The sequence below is a fragment of the Cryptomeria japonica genome, chromosome 10, assembly GCF_030272615.1.
Source record: "Cryptomeria japonica chromosome 10, Sugi_1.0, whole genome shotgun sequence".
NCBI lineage: Eukaryota > Viridiplantae > Streptophyta > Pinopsida > Cupressales > Cupressaceae > Cryptomeria > Cryptomeria japonica.
Window position 1 is genome coordinate 504,411,025 of NC_081414.1, and position 21,359 is coordinate 504,432,383.

General features: G+C 36.6%; 1 protein-coding gene across 5 annotated transcripts in view; it reads right to left on the reverse strand.

The window, feature by feature from the left end:
- LOC131039422 (protein SWEETIE) overlaps nt 1-20,695 on the reverse strand; it is a 326,474-nt gene extending 305,779 nt beyond the window's left edge. For 4 of the 5 annotated variants that reach the window (XM_057972184.2, XM_057972183.2, XM_057972181.2 and 1 more), the window contains exons 1-2: nt 20,383-20,694; nt 9,761-9,968 (exon numbers count right to left, since the gene is read on the reverse strand). In XM_057972184.2, coding sequence (XP_057828167.2) covers nt 9,761-9,968; nt 20,383-20,556 — 382 coding nt within the window. In that variant the 5' untranslated portion in view covers nt 20,557-20,694. Of the gene's footprint in view, nt 1-9,760; nt 9,969-20,382 lie in introns of all 5 variants that reach the window. The other variant, XM_057972185.2, reaches the window with a different exon arrangement.
- Nucleotides 20,696-21,359: the final 664 nt, after the last annotated feature.

Below are 21,359 nucleotides of genomic sequence, written 5' to 3' on the forward strand. Positions count from 1 at the left end.
GCTCCAACATATTTGTATCGATCATGCAATCTATTGTTGAACTTTCTAGCATTGTTGTTTCTTTGAATAATCTATATGTAAATCATTATTGATCAACTAAGTTGTCGGGTTCATGGCTTTTGACGGCCCGGGTTTGTGCTTGGGTTCAGCCAAAGTTCACCCCAAGTTCACCCCAAGGAAAATCATTATTAATCAACTAAGTTGTCGGGTTCATGGCTTTTGGCCTCCTAGCATGGACCGGGTCCACACTGGGTTCGCCTTGGGTCCGGCCAGGGTGAACCCTGGCCGAACCCAGGGCGAACACAAGTGCAGACCCGAGTGAACCCAGGCACGGGGCTGGGTTAAGTCACAATAAAGTGACTTTAAACATTAAAAAATAAATTTGAACTTGGGGCAAATGATGATGATCTTGATCTAGATCCTTTTAATGATTGATGAACATTGAAGATAGAGGACAATTATTATTTTTGATTGTCAATTTTGCAATTGTAATGATTTTCATTTGAATCGTGAACCTGGACATATATGAATCTATGATACATTGATATATATTATATGGCATATGAGTATATACATAGTATGATATTATTGAAATTCTGAACTATCAATTGAATTGGCATCTGGCATTGATCAATGATGAAGTAGCATACTATTAAATGTATTTAGATTTGTAATTTTGTATATTTCTTTAAATTTTTGCATATAATATGTATATATATACATGTACAAATGAACCCAACCTACGAACCCAAAAGGCAAAAAAAAAATTTACGAACCCATGAACTGGGTTCACGTCCTCAAACCCGCTCCCGAACCCGAACCAGTAACTTAGTTAATCAACCATATGCTCTCAACTTAGCCTCATGAGATCATGGTGATCTGAAAGTATTTAACAATAATATTTACTCATTGTATACTCTCACCTTATCCTCATAGTATCTTGGTGATTTTATATTGAAATTTGTTGAGGTCATTACAATGGTATCAAAGCTAACTTCCTAGAAGCCTATGAATCATAGTGAGTAATGAAAGGACTTTGATAGATAAGGAAAGCACAGATCTGTTTCAAGATACCTTAATAGGGATTCAGATGGCGCAAGAAAGAATGACCAATTTATCGACACAATTGTTGCAGATCCAGAGTAACAAGCACACCACCATTCCTTGCAGCATCAAGGTCATACTAGAACATCACAAAGATGAGAAATTTCATTTGCAGGTAACCAGTCAGTAATTAGATCCATCCCAAAACCATTAAGCCCATATTTCTATAGAAAGAAGAAAGGTCAGAACCTGAGACTACTTCCATAGAGGAGCATGTCAGACTTTTTGAAGAATATCAAAGGAAATCCAAACACGTCAAAGCCACTGTATCTTTCATCAATTACTTGGAGATTTTGGGGAAGAGTTTCCAGCATAAATGTAATGTCCCCTTTTTGGGATATTCTCTAAAATAATAGAATTCACTCAAGATATAATATTTTTATCAAGAACCGCAATCTATGTAAATGTATTCAAGTCAATACAACATTGCAGAACACCCAAGTTGATCAAATCTTGAATTCCCTGTAAATACTTTGCAAATCTGCTGAGCTAAAGACCTGGTCCCTAACTCAACAGTGATGAAACCAAGGACCCTGTCCTTAGTTTGCCAAAGGTAGGAAAAGACCTCATCCCTCCAAACCCTAGCTCACCTTGTGAACCCAGACCTTGTCCGGTGACAACACCAAGGACCCCATCCCTAGCTCGCCAAAGGGTAGGAAAAGACCTTGTCCTTCCAAACCTTAGAGCCCACCCTATGGGCCCGGACCCCATCCAGTTCGCAAGTACTAACTAGAATTCAAAATTGATGACCAGGTATATTCACTAGACTATTGCTGATTTATATTTCTTGATAAATACTTTAATGCTTTATGAATGATTATTGCTTGGATTGATATTTCTGATTTATATTAATTGCTGAGGGTATTTCTCAATTGCAGCTCTGATTGCATACTCTGAATTGGTGTAATATATTGATATTCTTAATTAATGGTTAATTGATTTTGGACTGCATTTCTGACTTGCTGTCCTGAGTCAACAATCTGAATTGCTTGTTCTTAAATCTTTTATTCCTTAATTCTGCTCTGCTTTATATAATCTGAATTCTTCTTCCCTTCATATATATTTCAGCAAATATAAATGATGCATTCTTATATTTATGTCACAATTCCACATATAGCTTACTAGCTTCAGACTGCAATCACAAATCAGAATTTCTGTTCTTTATTGCTTATATCAGTTCGAATACTTATTCTTATCCATTCCATCCTTTCCTCAAGGAGAAGGCTCTCCTTATATAGCCTTTAAGAGGAACATAGAGACACAACTCTTACCAAGAGTCTCTTACTTCATAAAGAGGCATCCTTTCATAAGTAACAGTTGTCTCTTCCCTTAATCGCAGCTGCTTGGAAACAAATTGTTTTAGATATTATTCTTTATGCTATACAAATCACCACTTTGACAAGGCTGATCCTTGTTGCAATATTCAGATCGGGGGTGTAAATATTTTATTTTATATATTGTCTTATTTGTTCTATATTGTCTTTTCCTCCTTAGGATCGGGGCATGACAATAAATGAGGCTAGAGGAGCAATCAAAATGACTACCAAAAGACTTGAAGAATAATGTGAAAAAACTAAATGGACCTACATTTTACAACAGCAACAAAATATCTATCTGAGTTTGGCTGCAAACGTTGCATAGCTAGTTCATGCTCATCCTTATGATGGAAGAAGATGCCATTCAATTTCCCACAATGCATTTGGAGGGTACTGCCTATGATTGGTGGCACCATGGTTAAGTCACACAAGGATGTGACCTTGTGCAAGCTTGATCATTTCAGCTAGCAATTGTTGGACAAATTTGAGCAAAAGGATGAGAACGAGTATTTCAGAGAGCTTTCTAGAGTCAAACAATAAATGTATACATAGCAAAATTTCAACGAGTTATAGTTATGGTACCCAGCATGTTAAAAAGAGGATCACTTTTGTCGTTAAAGGTCTATATGGACCACTCAAGGGTCTAGTTAAGGCCTTTGCACTATCATCACTTTAGGAAGCTATTAAGAGGGCTTGACACCTGAATTCATCTCAGCCAAGACCACCCACTACTAGAGCACAAAAGAGCAATTATCAAAAAGGGGGATTCAACTCATACCCTCAGAAAGCTACACGACAGCCCCCTTGTAGCAAAGAAGATGGATGATCACACCAAAAATGAACATAGAGGGAAAAAGTTGCATTTCTCTTTTAACCAGCAATGGGAACTTGATCATAGACACCTTGACAAGGGCCAAGTCCATTACATTGAAGTGGTATCTAATAAGGAGAGTGATCCTAAAGAACCATAGCTACAACAAGCTATGGAGGAGCACGTCATCAAGCATGAGCCTAAGAAATTGGCAAATGAAGATGTGGACACTACTAGAAACACACTTACAGCTCTTTTCGGGCACCTTGATATCATCTATTTAGGATTCATAGAGAATTATTAAGGCAGCTAATCATAGTGCTCATAAATAGTGGGGCTATCCACAACTTCATTAATGAAGGCCAGGTAATCAAAAAAGGATTTAAGGCTAAAGATTTAGTCAGATTCAATATCACAGTCGCTGCTGTATTCACTATTCCATGAACCAAGGTAATTTCACAACTCATCCTTTGGTGACCATAAGGAGTGTGATGATTTGAATGTTGTGGAACTAAGAGAAGCACGTATGGTCCTAGGAATACAATACTTATATTCTCTTAGAGAATTTTCACAAAATTATCAATCAATGGAGCTAAGAGTCAAATCTCAAGGGAAAGACATGGTGCTTAGAGTCATTCTATGTGTCATCACAAATGATCAAAGCTAAAAGTATAGAGAGGACCTTCAATTAAGGAAAAGTTGCATGGGAAGCCAACTGCTTTGTAGTGAAAGGCACCACACTTATCATGTGGCATTGAAACCAATTGGATAAGCATGGTATTGTGTTTAGCAATATGCCTCCAAGTTGTCATCAAATAGGGGATTCTAACACATCATAGAGTTGGTGTCAGGCTCTAAGCCGATCATGATCACTAAATATTGTCATTTGTAGATATACAAGAAGAAATAGAAAAGGCTACTTATTGGAGATGGGCCATATCAAACTTAGTTCTAGCCCATTTGCATCATCTATGATTCTTGTGAAGAAAAATGATGGTAAAATTAGGATGTGCATCAACTAGAAAGCATTAGACAGGAAGACTATCAAAAATAAATATCCTATTTTCAAGATCAATGAACTCAATAATGACTTACATGGAGCAATCTACTTTTGAAAGATTGACCTGGGATTAGGCTACCCTTAGATCCACAGGTGGTAGCTAATCTGGCTCCAAAAACGCCACAATTTTTGCATAACATGAAGGTAAGTCGAAAATTACAGATCTCGGCCGTGCTCGGCAGAACTAGCTTTGTCTTTCATTTTTCGGCTGTGTATAACACGAAGGTTAGTCAGCCATTTTGGAGCCAGATTAGCCACATCCTAGATCCACATAGGCAATGAGGACATTCAAAAGATAGCTTTCAAATGCCACTTTGAACACTTCAAGTTCTTGGTCATGTCATTTAGTTTGACAAATGCCCAGTCACTTTCTAGTTTAACATGAATCAAGTATTTATTATTTTATAGTTGATTGAGAAAATGTATTTGTAAAACATGTGAAGATCAAACCTCACTTTGTATGGGCCTTACAAAGTTCTGAAAAGGGTTGGTGAAGTTGTTTATGAGTTGGCATAGTAAAGAGACAACAAAATTCATAATAGTTTCCATGTGTCTTGCCTCAAAAGAACACTTGGACACATATTACACCATTAGTTGATTTACCGCCCTTCAATGATGAAGAGAAACTCATTTTGGTACCAAATGCCATCATTGATAAGCAAGTGAAGAAGCTAAGGAGCATAACAGTCACAAAATACTGGGTTCCCTAGAGGAACCTACATACTAAAATGCGACTTGGAAGGGATTAGAGATTCTTGAGCCCCTAACTATGCATTGCTTGTGGACAAGCAATTTCAGAAAGGGCAGACTTGTAATGTCCCAATTTGATTAATTAGCCTATGTGGGCCCTATCTTTACTTTCCCAATAAAAATATAAAATTTACTAAAAAGGACATGGTTGGGGAAATAAAAGCAACAAATAAAATAATAAAATTATGGTCGATAGGAGCATGAATTTCTAGAAAGTAGTGTTATAAACCTCTTGGCAGCTAATTTACAATGACATTTGTCAACTCATTAATGAGGAGTTACAAGTTGGTATTCATGACAAAGCAGGGGCAATTTTGAGAAAAGATTCATATTTGTATGTTGTCTGCTTGATGATATTCTAGCATATTTGAGTATATTTATTCAGCTACAGCATATTTGTATTGTTCATGCAATCTGTTGCTGCATCTTTTGGGCATCATTGTTTCTTTCAATAATATATGTAAAAATTATTATTAATCAATTATATGCTCTCACCCCAGCCTCATAGGATCTTGGTGATCAAAATGTGCTGAACAATAACATTACTCAGCTCCCACCTCACCCTCACGAGACCCTAGTGATCAAAAAGTGGTAAATATTTTTTATTGAAATTTGTTATGGTCGTTACATCATTGTTGCATATGCACATTGATAACAAAAACTCAAATTATTAGACAATGAAATTTTGTTAATTTGTATGTCAACTCATGAATTCTCAATTCAGGTGTAGAGTCTCATAATATGGTCATATAATGAATCTGGTGAATAAATTATCATATGAATATTTAAAATTTCCTATGTTTTATAATTTTCCTATTTTTTTATTGTCATCCCCTGTAGTGCCCAAAATAAGACCTTTCATCCCCTACTGCCCCTGCATTTCATGTCATCCCCATCCTAAAAATGCTATGGAACACAAATTTGAACCATAATTAAAATCCCCTACCTTCTCTTAAAGCAAGGTCCCAAGGGAGAAAGCTTTGACCGTGATGACTAATGAAAGACAATTTTGTTCGAAAAGTTTGTAGATGATGAAGTCATGTCCCCAAGTGCCCTTACACACGTAAGTTAAAAAAAATGGACCCCAAACTCATAAAAATCCTCTAATTGCTCCAAAGTAGAGAAATCTGAGGTGCTACCCTATTTCTAAACTTAGGGCATAGTACACAAGTTCATGCTGAGCAATCAAAGAGAAGATACCTAAGTTATTTGAATGAATTTATTGGCATTCCCTTAATAAGGGCAAGGTAATCACAAAATCCAAAAGATACTTTTTATTACAGTTGTAGAGACAGAAAATCTATTGAATAAACATGAAAAACATGACCCAAAAGGCCTTGCCATGCCAGCATCACAATCTTCCTATAACATTTTGAGAGACATGGATGACAATATGCTCAAAAGAGTGAATGGCTACAAAGAGATCTTTCTTGTAAACAACAGATAAATTAGCCAAGGACATGAAGGGATTGAATGAGTAAGAAATTACTCTCCTATGAATCAATTTTTGCTTGCATCATAATTTAGTTAAAAGTTTGCTTAATGCAATAGGATAAAATATTATGAAGCACATTCAAAAGAAAGTATTCCTCCAAGTTCTACACAAAACAGAAAACAATAAATGATGATGTCAATCAAGAAATAAATGAGCTGTCATGTTGATATGCAGTGTGCTCGATTAACCACGGGCAATGACACAGCATTGCCCTCCCAATCATAGATGATAAACTCTATCGTCACCCCCGAGCACATCTTTCCTAAATTCAGTCTGCTATGTGCTATCACACTGCTGTGTGTTCTCCTTCGAATAATTGTAGAGAGGGAACTGATCTTGTTTATACCATATGTGGGTGACTCTTCAACAATGGGTCGGCTCTATTCAAACCCACATGTCTTTCCTCAAGGGTGGCAAACTTTCCAAGTCGGCCCACTTAATAATATACTTTATTAACAAAGCGATTATATTAAACGGCCCATACAAATATGTAAAGCCGAAAGGCTAATTACATATTTGATCGTAGTCGGCTAAGCATTACTACCGAAGCTACAACAACATCAACACTCCCTCTTAGCTAGGGAGGAATCCTTCTCAATATCTTAGTCATGTAGTGACATCCACCATGGCTACTCCCAAAGGGTGGGTCCATCATGGCTACTCCCATGAATGGAAATACAAATGAACACAACCACCATGGCTACTCCCAGAGGGTGGGTCCATCATGGCTACTCCCATGAATGGAAATGCAAATGAACAAAAGTGCCCATCACGGAATCCTCAACATGATGTCGTCATCTCATCATGACGTTCACCGTGGCTACTTTCTGAGGGTGAATAAACACAAGTGCTAAGTCATGGAGTCTCTCATATGACATCCACCATAGCTACTCCCAAAGGGTGGATCCACCATGGCTACTCCCAAAGGGTGGAACAAGGGCTTTCACCTCAAACTTCTCCCTCACAGAGAAGAATGCATTAACAACGGCTTGCACCTCGAACTTCTCTCACAGAGAAGAATGCATTAACAACGGCTTGCACCTCAAACATCTTTCGCTGAGAAGAATGCATTAAGCAGATCTTTATGATGATGTGGCTCCCTCTAAATCTGATATCAACCATTTGACCTCCTCGTCCAAGGTTGCCTCTTATATATTGTTAGACTCCCTCTGAATGTTAATTCCTCCTCTTCGAAGAAACATCTTCAGCCACCAACTCAATCTCATGGCAGTAATTATCAAGTTCTTCCTTCCTTGAATGCAATCTCTTATGCTTCTTGGTCCGTCCTGAAAGTATTTCAAAGAGAGATTACAAATAGTTCATAGAACTAATCTATCCCGAAGGGAAACACCAATGCTAGAAGCATACATGATTCACTATTCAAATGTATGAATTAATATAAAAGTTCATGAACATTATTCAACCATGAAATACTTATCTCTTTATTGATTCTAATATAGCCACTTTACTTTTCTTGAAAAACACAAGGATGCACTCAGATCTGAATTGTCTGCTCCAATGGCAGGCGAATCAGGCCTGCTTCAATGCTGTACCAGACCTATAACTAAATTATGCACAATGGCTATCAACGTTGCCTCCAATGCAGATCGCTCCACTTCCAAAATATGGAAGCCACAATAGTCGCCCAGCTGCAAGGAGCTCTTAAAGTATCCACACATTTATAACTTCTTCCTTTATTGACTGAAAATGAGAGCATACAGCCAAGACTCTTGGCTTTCCATCAACAAGGAAATGCCTATGTTATTGAAGAAACAAGCAACATCCAAACCACAGACGCAACCCACTATGGTGAAGTTGTTCGATCAGTAAATGCAGAGGTGGCCGACCATTGTTTGTGATAAACTCGAATGTCTTTGATCAACCGTATTGCATTAAATGTGTGCATCCTTCATGTGTTTAATAAATACATGAACCATAGCGATTTACGATAAGGTGTTTTGTTTACAACCGATGCTTGAAGATCATCACAAAACAATTTATTAAATGCAAGCACCTAATGATCTGCGATGAGGTACCGAACTCTTGGGACGCCTATAACTCCAAATTTGATCATTTCATTTGACCAAATTAACATCGATTTTACTCACTTCAGCAATTTAATCTTCTGATCATATTTGGCGATACACATCTGACTGTGCATTCCTTTGATACCGAATTCCATTGTGAGACAAGGCGATTCTAATTTGTATTGCACCATAGCAAATTTTACTTTCATATTGACAGTGATTCATACAACATTGAGTCTATGCGATTTTGATAAGAGCTTTAGCGAGTTTTAAAGAGGAAACACTCATTTTGGGATCTGCAATTTTTGCATTCACCTTTGACAGCGATCTAATACTCCAGTTGATCTTCATTAGGCTGCAATTCCACTTACTGATTCGATTGTTGTATAAGCCAGGATCGGAACTTGCTCTGATACCCTGTTGATATGCAGTGTGCTCGATTAACCACGGGCAATGACACAGCGTTGCCCTCCCAACCATAGACGATAAACTCTATCGTCACCCCCGAGCACATCTTTCGTAAATTCAGTCTGCTATGTGTTATCACACTGCTGTGTGTTCTTCGAATAATTGTAGAGAGGGAACCGATCTTATTTATACCCATATGTGGGTGACTCTTCACCAATGGGTCGGCTCTATTCAAACCCACATGTCTTTCCTCAAGGGTGGCAAACTTTCCAAGTTGGCCCACTTAATAATATACTTTATTAACAAAGCGATTATATTAAATGGCCCATACAAATATGTAAAGCCGAAAGGCTAATTACATATTTGATCGTAGTCAGCTAAGGATTACTACCGAAGCTACAATAACATCAACATGTCCCTCTTGTTATTCAAAACTTTGTCTTCACACTTTTCATCCACACACATGGCAAGAACATTATTATTTCTTCAAATTTTTAATTTCAAATGGGAAATTGCATTGGTGATTAATGTAAAAGATAAAACTACTTTCTATACCAAGCATATCAGTCTACATTTTCTCCTTTTAATGTTAAGCATAGAGATATTCGTGGTAGTTTTAGTTTTTAAATGGATCCATACTCCCACCAAGCTCGTTTAAGATTGTCAACGACTTTTGATGTATAGCTATTAACCATCATCCACATAGATCATAAGCCTCTATAATTCATGCAACTCAAAGCAAGATACTGATTTTCAACCTAATTACAAAAGTAATTCTTGAAGACTTACCAATGAAAGATAGAGGATCATTTTTTCTTGAATCTGAAAGCCAACCTTGAAATCCACTTGCCCGTGAATATACTGATATATTATCACCCTTATCTATAATCCGTACCATAGCAATTGATGCAAGTCGACGTACAGGATGACGAGCTCCAAATAGGATTAGAGATTGCAAGGCATCTTCACACTTCCTTTGCCATAAAAGAATAGACTCCTGCAAACAAAAGAATGAGAATTCTCTATAAGTATATATGTCCCCAAACAATAAATCAATTATGTTATCTAAAATTGTATTCTTTTCAAATTTACATGTAATACTTAGCTGGGAGCATGTCCTTCAATACCTCAATATGAAATAAGCATATATTTTGGAGTTTTATGACATATATAGAATGAATCTAATAGCAAAAGTAATTTTGATGCATCACTTATACACAGCAATAGATAAAAAAACTGAGCAGATATTTATTTCTAAGGAAAATATATATATAATGGAATACTAACCTACGATAGCATATCACATAAACAAGGAAGATGAATTTCCTTAGCTCAGCTACAAGGTATTCCATTGCATTCAAAATAAGGACATATATCAGCCAAGCTTGCACTATTCCAAACAAAAATATATAAAATCATAAATAGATCGTATACAAAAGCAATATTGATTAATCCTGCATTGAGTGGGAGGACAAAACTTTCAATCTTTACAAATGTTGCCACCTGTAAAGTGAAATATCTTAGTAATAAGATAGTTGTGCTCTCCATCTGCCTCATATTCCACTTACATAACCTGGGTCCAACACTAGCCATTTGCTTGTTGCATTAACCTAATCGAACTTAAAGTCAAATCAACCACTTTTTGAAGTCAAATTGCAATGTGTTCCAAATGGAGCTTGTCCAATCATGCTCCAAACACACCATTTGTCTTTGCTGCTCCCGTTTATCTGCTCCAAGTAAAATTCCAAAGCGTTCGCCTGATGCTCTTATATCTCCACTCCATCACATCCCAATTCCCATGAGGACTTTAGTGCTCCCAAGACAAATAGTACTTTATGTCCCTAAAGGACAATCTGCGAAAAACCTATGATCCTTCAGGAAGCTTCCCCGACATTTTTTCACTTGTACTTGTACTGAGGATGCAAGAACAACTCAGAAACATCCCCTATCATCACCAATTAAGCACAAGGACTTTTCAAGGATGACCAGATGTCCCCGAGACGGATGCCAATGACACCCCCCAACCATCCCTACTCGAGTGCACTCTTTTTTTTTCTTTAAAGCCCAAAATAAATTAAAATTTATTTTAATGTTTTCTTTTGCAAACCCCCACACTACACTCAACCCTAAATGAATAAAAGAAGCCTCCCTCTTCCATTCCAATTCATTTTTTAATGCCAAAAAATTTTGGAGCCAAATTGCAGGGAAAGAAAAATCATTTTGAGCAAGGTTTGAATGTGCAACTAAAAAGATCAAAACTAGGGTAGCATTAGTGAGCAGTTAGATAGAAAAACAAGTAGTAGAGGTAAGTGATTCATTCATTTGTTTCTTTTTTATGATTTTTTTTCAAAGCCTTAAGGAACAATTGTTTGATTTTCTCTATTTTTTTTTCTATTTTCAATTTGCAATTGTATTATTCTTTCACTATGTTGATTAAAATTAGGGAATGGCGGATTCCAATTGCCTTGGGCAACATTGGAATCCGCACAAGGGGGCCAGCCCCTTTCTCCAACGTGTAGGGCTGGGCCCTATACCTCACTTCACTCCACGCTACATAATGAAATCCCATGCTACATGCATAATAACGTGCTTGCTTAAATAGGGCCAACCCTATCTAAAAAGGCATTTCGGATTAAAGAGATTCAAATTAAATTAAAAGTAATTTAATTTATATTAGGCCGACATAAAAAGGATTTTGCATCACATATATATAAGACATATCTGCCTCATTCAAAAGACAATTAATACACATCCTTCAAGCGAAATACATATCTGCTAATGATGCGAAGTTCACACATGCCTAAGGATGCGAAGCATACATCTGAGTTCACACATGCCTAATGATGCGAAGTATACAATCTGATTAATGCAAAAGCTGGTGAAGGAATTTATGCGAATCATCCCTGCCAATTAAAGAAGCAAACATCAAGTTCTTGCTGTCATAAAGAAGGCTGAGCTGTTCCAGAATTAAAGTGCCAGGGTTATTGAATCAGTGCAAATCTAAGACACATCAAGAGTGTAGATCTAGGGCTTGAGTCTGAGTGCTGATTGGTGTGTTGAAGGAGCAGACCTGATATACATGAAAGTGCAGACCTGTGGTTGATTCCATCAGCCCTAAGAGCAAACACTTCAGACATCTTCAAGAACCTAAGATAAATGTTGTAACTGTTATATGAATATAATCCATAATCAGATCTGAGGATTTTTTCTGGCTGGGTTTTTCCTCCTAGGAGGTTTTCCCAGGGTAACCATGTGTTGTTCTTATTTCTTTGTTCATTTCTACGTCATGCCTAAATCTAGAAATCTCTAAATCTTTCAGCTAATCAAACTAAATTCTGATTTATGAGTTTATATTAATCTGAAAGTAATAAAAATAACATGGTATCAGAGCTATAGGCTAGATCAACTTTCAGTTTTCAGAATTTAGTACTCCTTTATTTCCGGATTGTTGTCTCATTCACAAGTCAGGTTAATGGGGCGGAAAGTTGGAGATAGGCTTGATGGAAATATCAGAGATAGGTTCGTACTAACCAGTGATCAGATTTAATCATCTAATTTCAGTCTCTTGTCCTTTCCTTCTTTGGTGACAGGTTAGTAAATATAAGGATCTCTCAATAAGACGACTTTGATAACAATGAAAACATTAAATGTTAAATGAACGAAACTTCTATTTTAGTCCTTGTTAAACCGAATATTATAAGAGGACGCTTGGTTAATTAAGGTTGTTGTTAAGGGCTTATTATTTTGCGCTGCAACTTTATGTAGTGGTTAAGATCTGATTTAAATAAGAGTTGCAGATCTGATTGTGAAAGGGTGTGTCTCTTGCCAAAGAACATACATGATGAGGAGGTGTGACCTCTCCCTCATATTGAGAGACATAAAGGAAAGAAATCAAAGCATCCAGTGATATCACCTCGGATCGGATCGGATCAGAACTGTTATTAAGTTACAGGCAGTAACATCTTTGTTCTAGGTGGTATGCATGGGGATGTGCTTAACGTATGCTTAATATATGATACCTGATAATGTTCTTATGCAGAATTTAATAATAATATTAATATGGACTGCAATATGTATGACAGTTATACTTAATTTCATATATATTCATAATACATGTCAAGTTAGTATACTTATAGCCTAATGCTTGTTACTACTATCAGTATTTAAGAAAGTTGAGAATGGAGTTGTTTCCAAAGAGGGGCAAGCTAAATCCAATCAATAGGCTGATTCCCAAGATAGGGTAAGGATCAACGTCCCGTAAACTTTGAGGGTATGGTCCCAAGATAGGGTAAGGGCTTGGAACCGTAAACCTTGAGGGAGCCTATTGTAGCTTGGTCTCTGAGCGCTTTGTTAACATAGCCATCCCCTTCTTCCTTAGAACTGAAGTAATAAAGTAGGTTGACACTTGCATTCAGAATTATGGATGATAAAATTAATTATCTAGTATGATATAATTAGTTCTCTAGTATGGTAAATGAATAATTTACTTATTAATAATTGATAAATTAATTGAATTATGGAATATCACAAATTGATTCATGTTAAGATAGATTTTGTCTTCTAATCAATTTAGTTGAAGTCATAAGTATTTTGAAATAGATTAATTATGGTTAAAACAGGCCTAAACCTAGTAGGGGAAATTTTGTGTACGTGCCTGTCTGTGACCTGATCAATTATATACTAAAATTAAATATGGAATGTATGCCCACATTAAATATCTAGTGCTTAATTGTTCCAATGAGTGAGATCAAAACAAAGAAGAAAAGTTGAACTTCATATATTTGTAAAGACATTGCGAACTTGAATATTTCCTCTCTGTTTTGAACTTCGTTTAATTTGTGTGTGCCTTTATCTATGTGTGTAAGGGAAAATAAGCCAGTTACATAAGTATCGCTGCTAATTGAGTAAATGAAGTATTCATTAATGTCATAAATAAGTGAGTTAGGAATTTATTGTTCACAATGCTTGTATTTGTTGTTGGATATCTAGAGGTTGATCTGAAATCCTTTATCAGAATTATTTTATTATATACTGTAGCTTACTAATTGCTATTGATTCATGGAAGTATAGGCTCTCACTATCATTGCTTGGTTAGTATCTTCATTGGTAAGTATACTTCACACTCCTTGTAAACATTCTATCAGTACTTCCTCACCTATGATCTGATTGAGTCTTGACTATCATTTGAATGATTCTATAATGGTTACATAAAACTGACTTTTCAGTTGAGTATTTACTATCATGAAGTGTGAAATATGGTGATGTACAAGTTTTCAAGGTTATGTGTTACAGGCTAGCTCTTTTAATTTGTGTCACATAAGTATTGTCTCAGCATTCTATGGATCATTGGTTATACTCTTAAAAGAACGCATCTAACTTATCATAAATGTTGTGATCCTCACCCAAGGTCATTTTTTATAACCTCATATAGTAGGTGATGTATGTCGAGGGCCAAGGCCTTACTGACATCATAAATCCATAAGCTTGGATTGATGTGGCTTCAGAGGGAGCTTTGAAATAAGGCATTAGGATCTTCTCACTCAATTAGAAGAAGTTTGAGGATATGTCCTAATCATAATTGCACCATGGGTCCAATTCATAAAAGGTGAAGTTGGCATTTCTCATCCTTTTTTATGAATACTTATGATCTATGATGTTTGGCTATCAGTAGGATTAAAAGGGAGCCCTATGACCTTCAATAAAACTCTTGGTATGAAAGAGTATTTGATAAGCCTAGGGTTTTTGTAAAGATTCTAACCTGTTCCTTAAAGTATTTGAAATGCTAATTCTGATGATCAAACTCTGACTGATAAAGATAGTCTCATGATTTAATATAAGAAAGAATTAGCTCAGAATTGAGATGGAAGATCTAAACCTAAAATGCATTACTTCTAGGTTAGAAGTGTGGCAAGGATCTAATGAAATTATTCTAAGTCAAGTTTTCTATTGTTATGTTAGAATTATGGATTATAAACTTACATGGAAACTAACTTGAAGAAGTTAATTATGTCTGCAACCAACTATGATCTTGCAAATTCATCTGAATAGAGGCAGGTTGATTGGCGAGTGCTTCAGCTAAGCATATTGTTGCAAGCAAGCATATTTTGATATTTGCAAGACACAATTGATTATGGGCTGAAGCTGTTTAGGTTCAGATTGGTCAAAAAAGTGTTACGGACAAGGAAAACACTTCAAGCATTCACCCGCTACGATCTCTTGGACCTACAGGGACAGTCCTCAGTTGCATTAAGTATTACTGTAGCTAAATACATTGTTGCAAGTGTTGCATCAAGAGAAGCAGTGTGGTTTCTCAAAATTCTTGTTATGCTGTTTTGATTTATTATCAAGGTTGTATAGAGATACCTGACAATTCAGTGTTTTATGGCAGGACAATCTTGTGTTGCAGATGTTCTCACCAAGTCTCTTGAAGCTTGAGATAGACTTGGAGTATGGAGAACACCGCCTTGGTTGAGAGGGAGTCTCAACCTCTGTGATACATTGTGTTGTATCAACCACCCTCTGCGGGCAATGTAAGGTGGTAGTGTAATCTTCCTCTCAACCTCTGTGATACATTGTGTTGTATCAACCACCCTCTGTGGGCAATGTAAGGTGGTAGTGTAATCTTCTCAAGGAGAAGAGTAATTGTTGCCATCCTCTGCGGGCAATGTAAGATGGTAGAAAAGATTCTCTCCACCCTTTGCGGGCAATGTAAGGTGGATCCAGTCTATGCTTGTGTGCGAGCTGGAAGACTATGTTATGTAGTTCCATTCTATGCTTGTGTGCAAGATGGAAGACTACAATATTTTGATTATGTCTATTCCATTTCTTGCTTGTGTGCAAGATGGAGAATTATGTTTATTAGATTCCATTCTATGCTTGTGTGCAAGATGGAGGACTATGTTTTCATTTTATGCTTATGGAGAGCAATGATTATGTATCTCCACTCTATGCTTGGGTGCAAGATGGAAGATTATGATGTTACATTCTTCTTTGGGAGAAGACTGAGGTAAAGACAATGAATGATGGATATGCATGATCGATGGCATGGAAAGACTCCATGATGTGCATGAATAATTGTGTATGTATTCATGACTTGCAAGTGTGCATGTTAAAGTTTGAAGTCACCCTCCACAGGCAGTACAAGATGGATACTATAGGATACTTGTGATCCTCTCTCAGGAATATTTGAAGTTGACAACTAAGTTCGGATTACAATCTAAACATTGTATGTATTACTTAGGGCTGGGCCCTAATCTTGTAACCTGGTTGTAAGATTATCTTTCTCCCTAATTAAGAGGGAGTGTTGATTATAATTAGGGAATGGCGGATTCCAATTGCCTTGGGCAACATTGGAATCCGCACAAGGGGGCCAGCCCCTTTCTCCAACGTGTAGGATTGGGCCCTATACCTCACTTCACTCCACGCTACATAATGAAACCCCACGCTACATGCATAATAACGTGCTTGCTTAAATAGGGCCGACCCTATCTATCAAGGCATTTCGGATTAAAGAGATTCAAATTTATATTAGGCCGACATAAAAAGGATTTTGCATCACATATATATAAGACATATCTGCCTCATTCAAAAGACAATTAATACACATCCTTCAAGCGAAATACATATTTGCTAATGATGCGAAGTTCACACATGCCTAAGGATGCGAAGCATACATCTGAGTTCACGCATGCCTAATGATGCGAAGTATACAATCTAATTAATGCAAAAGCTGGTGAAGGAATTTATGTGAATCATCCCTGCCAATTAAAGAAGCAAACATCAAGTTCTTGCTGTCATAAAGAAGGCTGAGCTGTTCCAGAATTAAAGTGCCAGGGTTATTGAATCAGTGCAGATCTAAGACACATCAAGAGTGTAGATCTAGGTCTTGAGTCTGAGTGATGATTGGTGTGTTGAAGGAGCAGACCTGATATACATGAAAGTGCAGACCTGTGGTTGATTCCATCAGCCCTAAGAGCAAACACTTCAGACATCTTCAAGAACCTAAGATAAGTGTTGTAACTGTTATATGAATATAATTCATAATCAGATCTGAGGATTTTTTCTGGCTGGGTTTTTCCTCCTAGGAGGTTTTCCCAAGGTAACCATGTGTTGTTCTTATTTCTTTGTTCATTTCTATGTCATGCCTAAATCTAGAAATCTCTAAATCTTTCAGCTAATCAAACTAAATTCTGATTTCTGAGTTTATATTAATCTGAAAGTAGTAAAAATAACACACTATACAACATGGGCACTAGTAGTGATAGTACGAAGAAAGATATGTTAAGAGTTTCAACCTCAACTAAGGGTTCATCAAAATGTGTGAATGTTGTAGGTGAAGGAGAACAGCCACATAACCCATTTGAGTTACCTTTGGCCATCTTGAAAAATTATGCAAAGGACCCTTTCAATTCTGGAAACCCTCTTCCCCAATTTGTGACAATCCTAGACAACGACAAGGAAAAATTCGGGGAGGAGTAAAACCTGGTTTTGTCATATTTGCAAGTCATAGTTTAGAGGGATCTGCATCGGGTAAATTCTCATCATTGGGCATTACAAGACATGGGGCACATTACAAGAAATAAAATTCAAAATCAAATTGCTTCAATTGTGAGCGATTAAATATTATTAAGGTTCTTCTCACCACAAGTATGCAGCATGGTCCAAAGATAAAGCCACAATTATCGCCCCTGTTTTTCAAACATGGAGGACACACAAAAATTGCAACTTCTCAAAACAATTGAGGTTCCTTTTGGATTGAACATATGATGTTACTTCTTTTGCACCAAAGAGTCAATTGACAAGATTGTGGGCTCTATTGCCCAATGGGTAAGGCTTGCTGGTTGGCCTTGTGTTTAAATTCTACGGTCTTGCATCATCAAAAGAGTCTCATGGTTTCAATGTCATGTCAATGTGGTCAAGGCTGCATGGAAGCGTTCAAGACAATGGATCAGTACTGTATGTTTTTCATTTGGTGTTATGTAGGTCTCATATTCAAGTGTTCATCTAGTTTACACATTTAGACTCTTTTAGAGCTAATTACTTTATGTGTAAAGTGTCTTATGCCATGAGAAGGGATTACATGTCAAGTGTGTATGTAAAGTTTGTAAAGGAGTCAAGCGAATGTGAAGTTAGAACAAGATTAATGTTGGAATTAGGGTTAGGAGTGGTTATTCAACTACTTGAGCAATAAATGTAATTAATAAATGGGGGAATTTTAATGTAATGGGTTCTGCACTTTGAATTAGAAGAAGGCTGCAACTTTAAACACAGTTTTTTTCCTTGAAGTTTTTCTTGTAAATGATGAACTGTTAATGTAATGGGAATCAAACATTTTTCAGCAATGACAGATGCTTGTCTCTCTTTCAAAATCCCCTGTGCAGCTTGTAATTGAGAATAGATCTTGTTCGTGTGCCATTACTTTGCATGTATTTTTTAATCAAATCTTGTTTGACTTTGTGTTTTTGGATTTGACGAAGAGCATTGTATCTATGTGCAGTTAAGAACAGCAAAGAGTTTTTTTGAGGGTTTCTGTACCTTTCGTTGCATGTGCATCAATCAACCATTTCCATTTTCATTTGGGGAGCACTTCACTCCTTTCTCTATACATTTCCTCGGTTATCCAAATGGTCCTTTGTGTTTAGTCTCTTTCCTTTATTTTTCCCTTTTTCACTTTGTACCCTTTATTGCCCTTTTTACTTTCAATTCAAAAGTACATAAAACCCGAACTGACACTCTCAAACATAAAAGTGAATCCACCACTTCATGGCAATTTTCCGGCATCTAGTGCACTTTCTATTGTTGTTCATTAGGCGTGTAACCACATAATCAGCAGAGGGTTCCAATGACCAAAAAAATTGCTAACAAGAATATAAACACAAATATGGGGATCACAAAGAGAATTTCTAGGGATGAAAGGGCTATTAAATAATTTAGAAACGATAATGAATCAACTGATGCAGAGACATAAACTTAAACCAAAATTAATCAGGTAGCTCTCACAGGTAACACAGTCGCACTATTGCCCAATCATTAAATTTGGACAAGTACAGAGACAAAAATTCACAAGTTGATTATAAAGAGAGAAATTCATATCTGTATTAAAAAAATGCCCAAGTTCTCTTCTCTAGTTTTCTTCATTGTTTGAAATAGTCTGCAGATTTTTGGACTGACAGTGGCAGATTTTCAGCTAGGTCTCCATTGTCAACAGGTCATAATTCATGGATTGGAATAAGTCCCTAGAAAACTAGCACATAGAAACGGAGATTAGAAACTACCACAAGAGTTTGGTTTGTGCTATTCGAGCATTCTTTTAAAGTTACAAGGCCCCCATATTAATTTGCATAGCCAATTCTCTGTCTAATTTAATATCTACATGATCGTTTCTTTGATACTCTCCTGCACTCCGATTTTTCTAGTGAGGTTTCATAATTTCTTAATATTTTCTGCTAATAGCATTCTTCACTTATTTCTTCGTTCGATTTTTACTTCCTAGACTTATTTCTATGATTAACATGTCTAGAATCTATAACAAGAATTACCAATGACTTACTCTTCAACGAATTTGTTAAAATTTATGCTTAAGACTTCCTAAAAAAAAGTCGCATTTTTTTCCTATGTAACATATTTCTAACGTATCATCACTTCACAGACAAATTAGTATATCAGTATATTTCCTCTAAAGTAAAATTAGATCAGACTTTGTCCGTTGGCCATGCTCTAGTGATTGAGACTATAGATGTTCCTTACGGACAAACCAAATTCAAAAACTAAGGTTTAGAGTCCCATGTAAGTGAGAATCAAACAAAAGTTCGTCCCCCCAGTCTCGCATCACTGCGCAAAACAAAATGTTCACCGAGTCCTGTGACATATCAGGCTAAACAAACTTAAGGTGCCCTCACTAAAAAATACTTACATCCAGTTCTCAATTTTCTTTTAACAAGGTCATAGCATATTTTAAGGATTTAAAAAGTGCTCCGAAAGCTTGTCTTCCTGAGGAAAGCTTCCAAATGCTCCAGTAACTCGCTCAAAAATCGCCCACGTTTCATTAATTTACTTGCTCTGTCCCGCAGGCATAGTTTGACGAACTCTGTTAAAGATTTTCAATTCTGTCAAAGTAGGTATCAACATCCCTTTCTATCGTTTTACTGCTTTAACCTGATTTTTTTCATAGCTCAAATTAATTAAAGGTACATATGTGAGCTTTGCTAGCATTTTTGGCGAGAGCTATCTTACGTGACCCCTTTACAAGATTGATTTAATTTATCTGTTGCTCAAAGTAGAATAAGATGCATTTCTGAATAAAGAAAAATAAAAAATAACACAATAGTGATTGTGAAGCGGCCCATTACTTAGGCTAAACATAATTGAATTATCTGTGTAATTAAGAATATTCAATTTTTTCAACAGCTTACCTTGGGTTCATCTTCAATGGTGGATACAAGATCTGAGAGAAGATCGAAGCAGAGTAAAGGATCGGGCGCTTGCTGTCGCGCAGAGGCAACAATGGAATTTAACTGTGCCACTAAAACCCCAAATTTAGACAATGGCGCCCCCACCTCCGCCATTTTCTCCGATTTTCTCCCCATTCCCCGCTAAATACAAATGCGCAGCAATGCTCGCTTAAATCTCTGCAAAATTAGAGATATAGAAGAGGATGTGACAATCCGCTGCCTGCTCGATTTATAAAACGAGCTTCGATTTATAAAACGAGCTTTTCCAGAGTCAAATAATAAATGTTTTGTAATTTGAAGGCAGTTGATCAATATAAAAATAAAATAAAAAATCTGTCTTTATGGGTCGACACAAAAATGTTATTATTTAAAAAAAAATCTCTCTTTATGAGAGAAAGCAGAATTAGCAATGGGGAAGAAAAGATAAATGGTAAAAGGGTAAGCTGGTTTCAGATCTAAACATTTTAGTATTACTTTGAAGCGCATCATTGAAAAGGTTTGGGAGAAAAAGGAAGAAGCCTTTTAATGTTTTGTTGGTTTCAAAAAGGCTTTAGGCACAATCCCTAGGGATAAGCTTTGGCATAGAATGGAAGAACTTGGGATTCTTTTACATCTCAAAGCAGCAGTCTGTAGGTTCCATGTGAAAGGAAGCTTAGGTGCGGAAAACACTTCCTAACACTAATCTAGTGGGGGAGATAGTGCAAATTTTCTTAGGTTCCATGTGAAAGGAAGCTTAGGTGCGAAAAACACTTCCTAACACTAATCTAGTGGGGGAGATAGTGCAAATTTTATTTACAAATCTTTTATTACAGAATAAGAAACACATTCACAAGTAGATAATAAGCATACATGAAGATAAACACAATGAACACAAGATATACCATGGGGAAAACCTTGCAGGTGAAAAACCCCATATTCCAGTAAACAAATTCTTACAA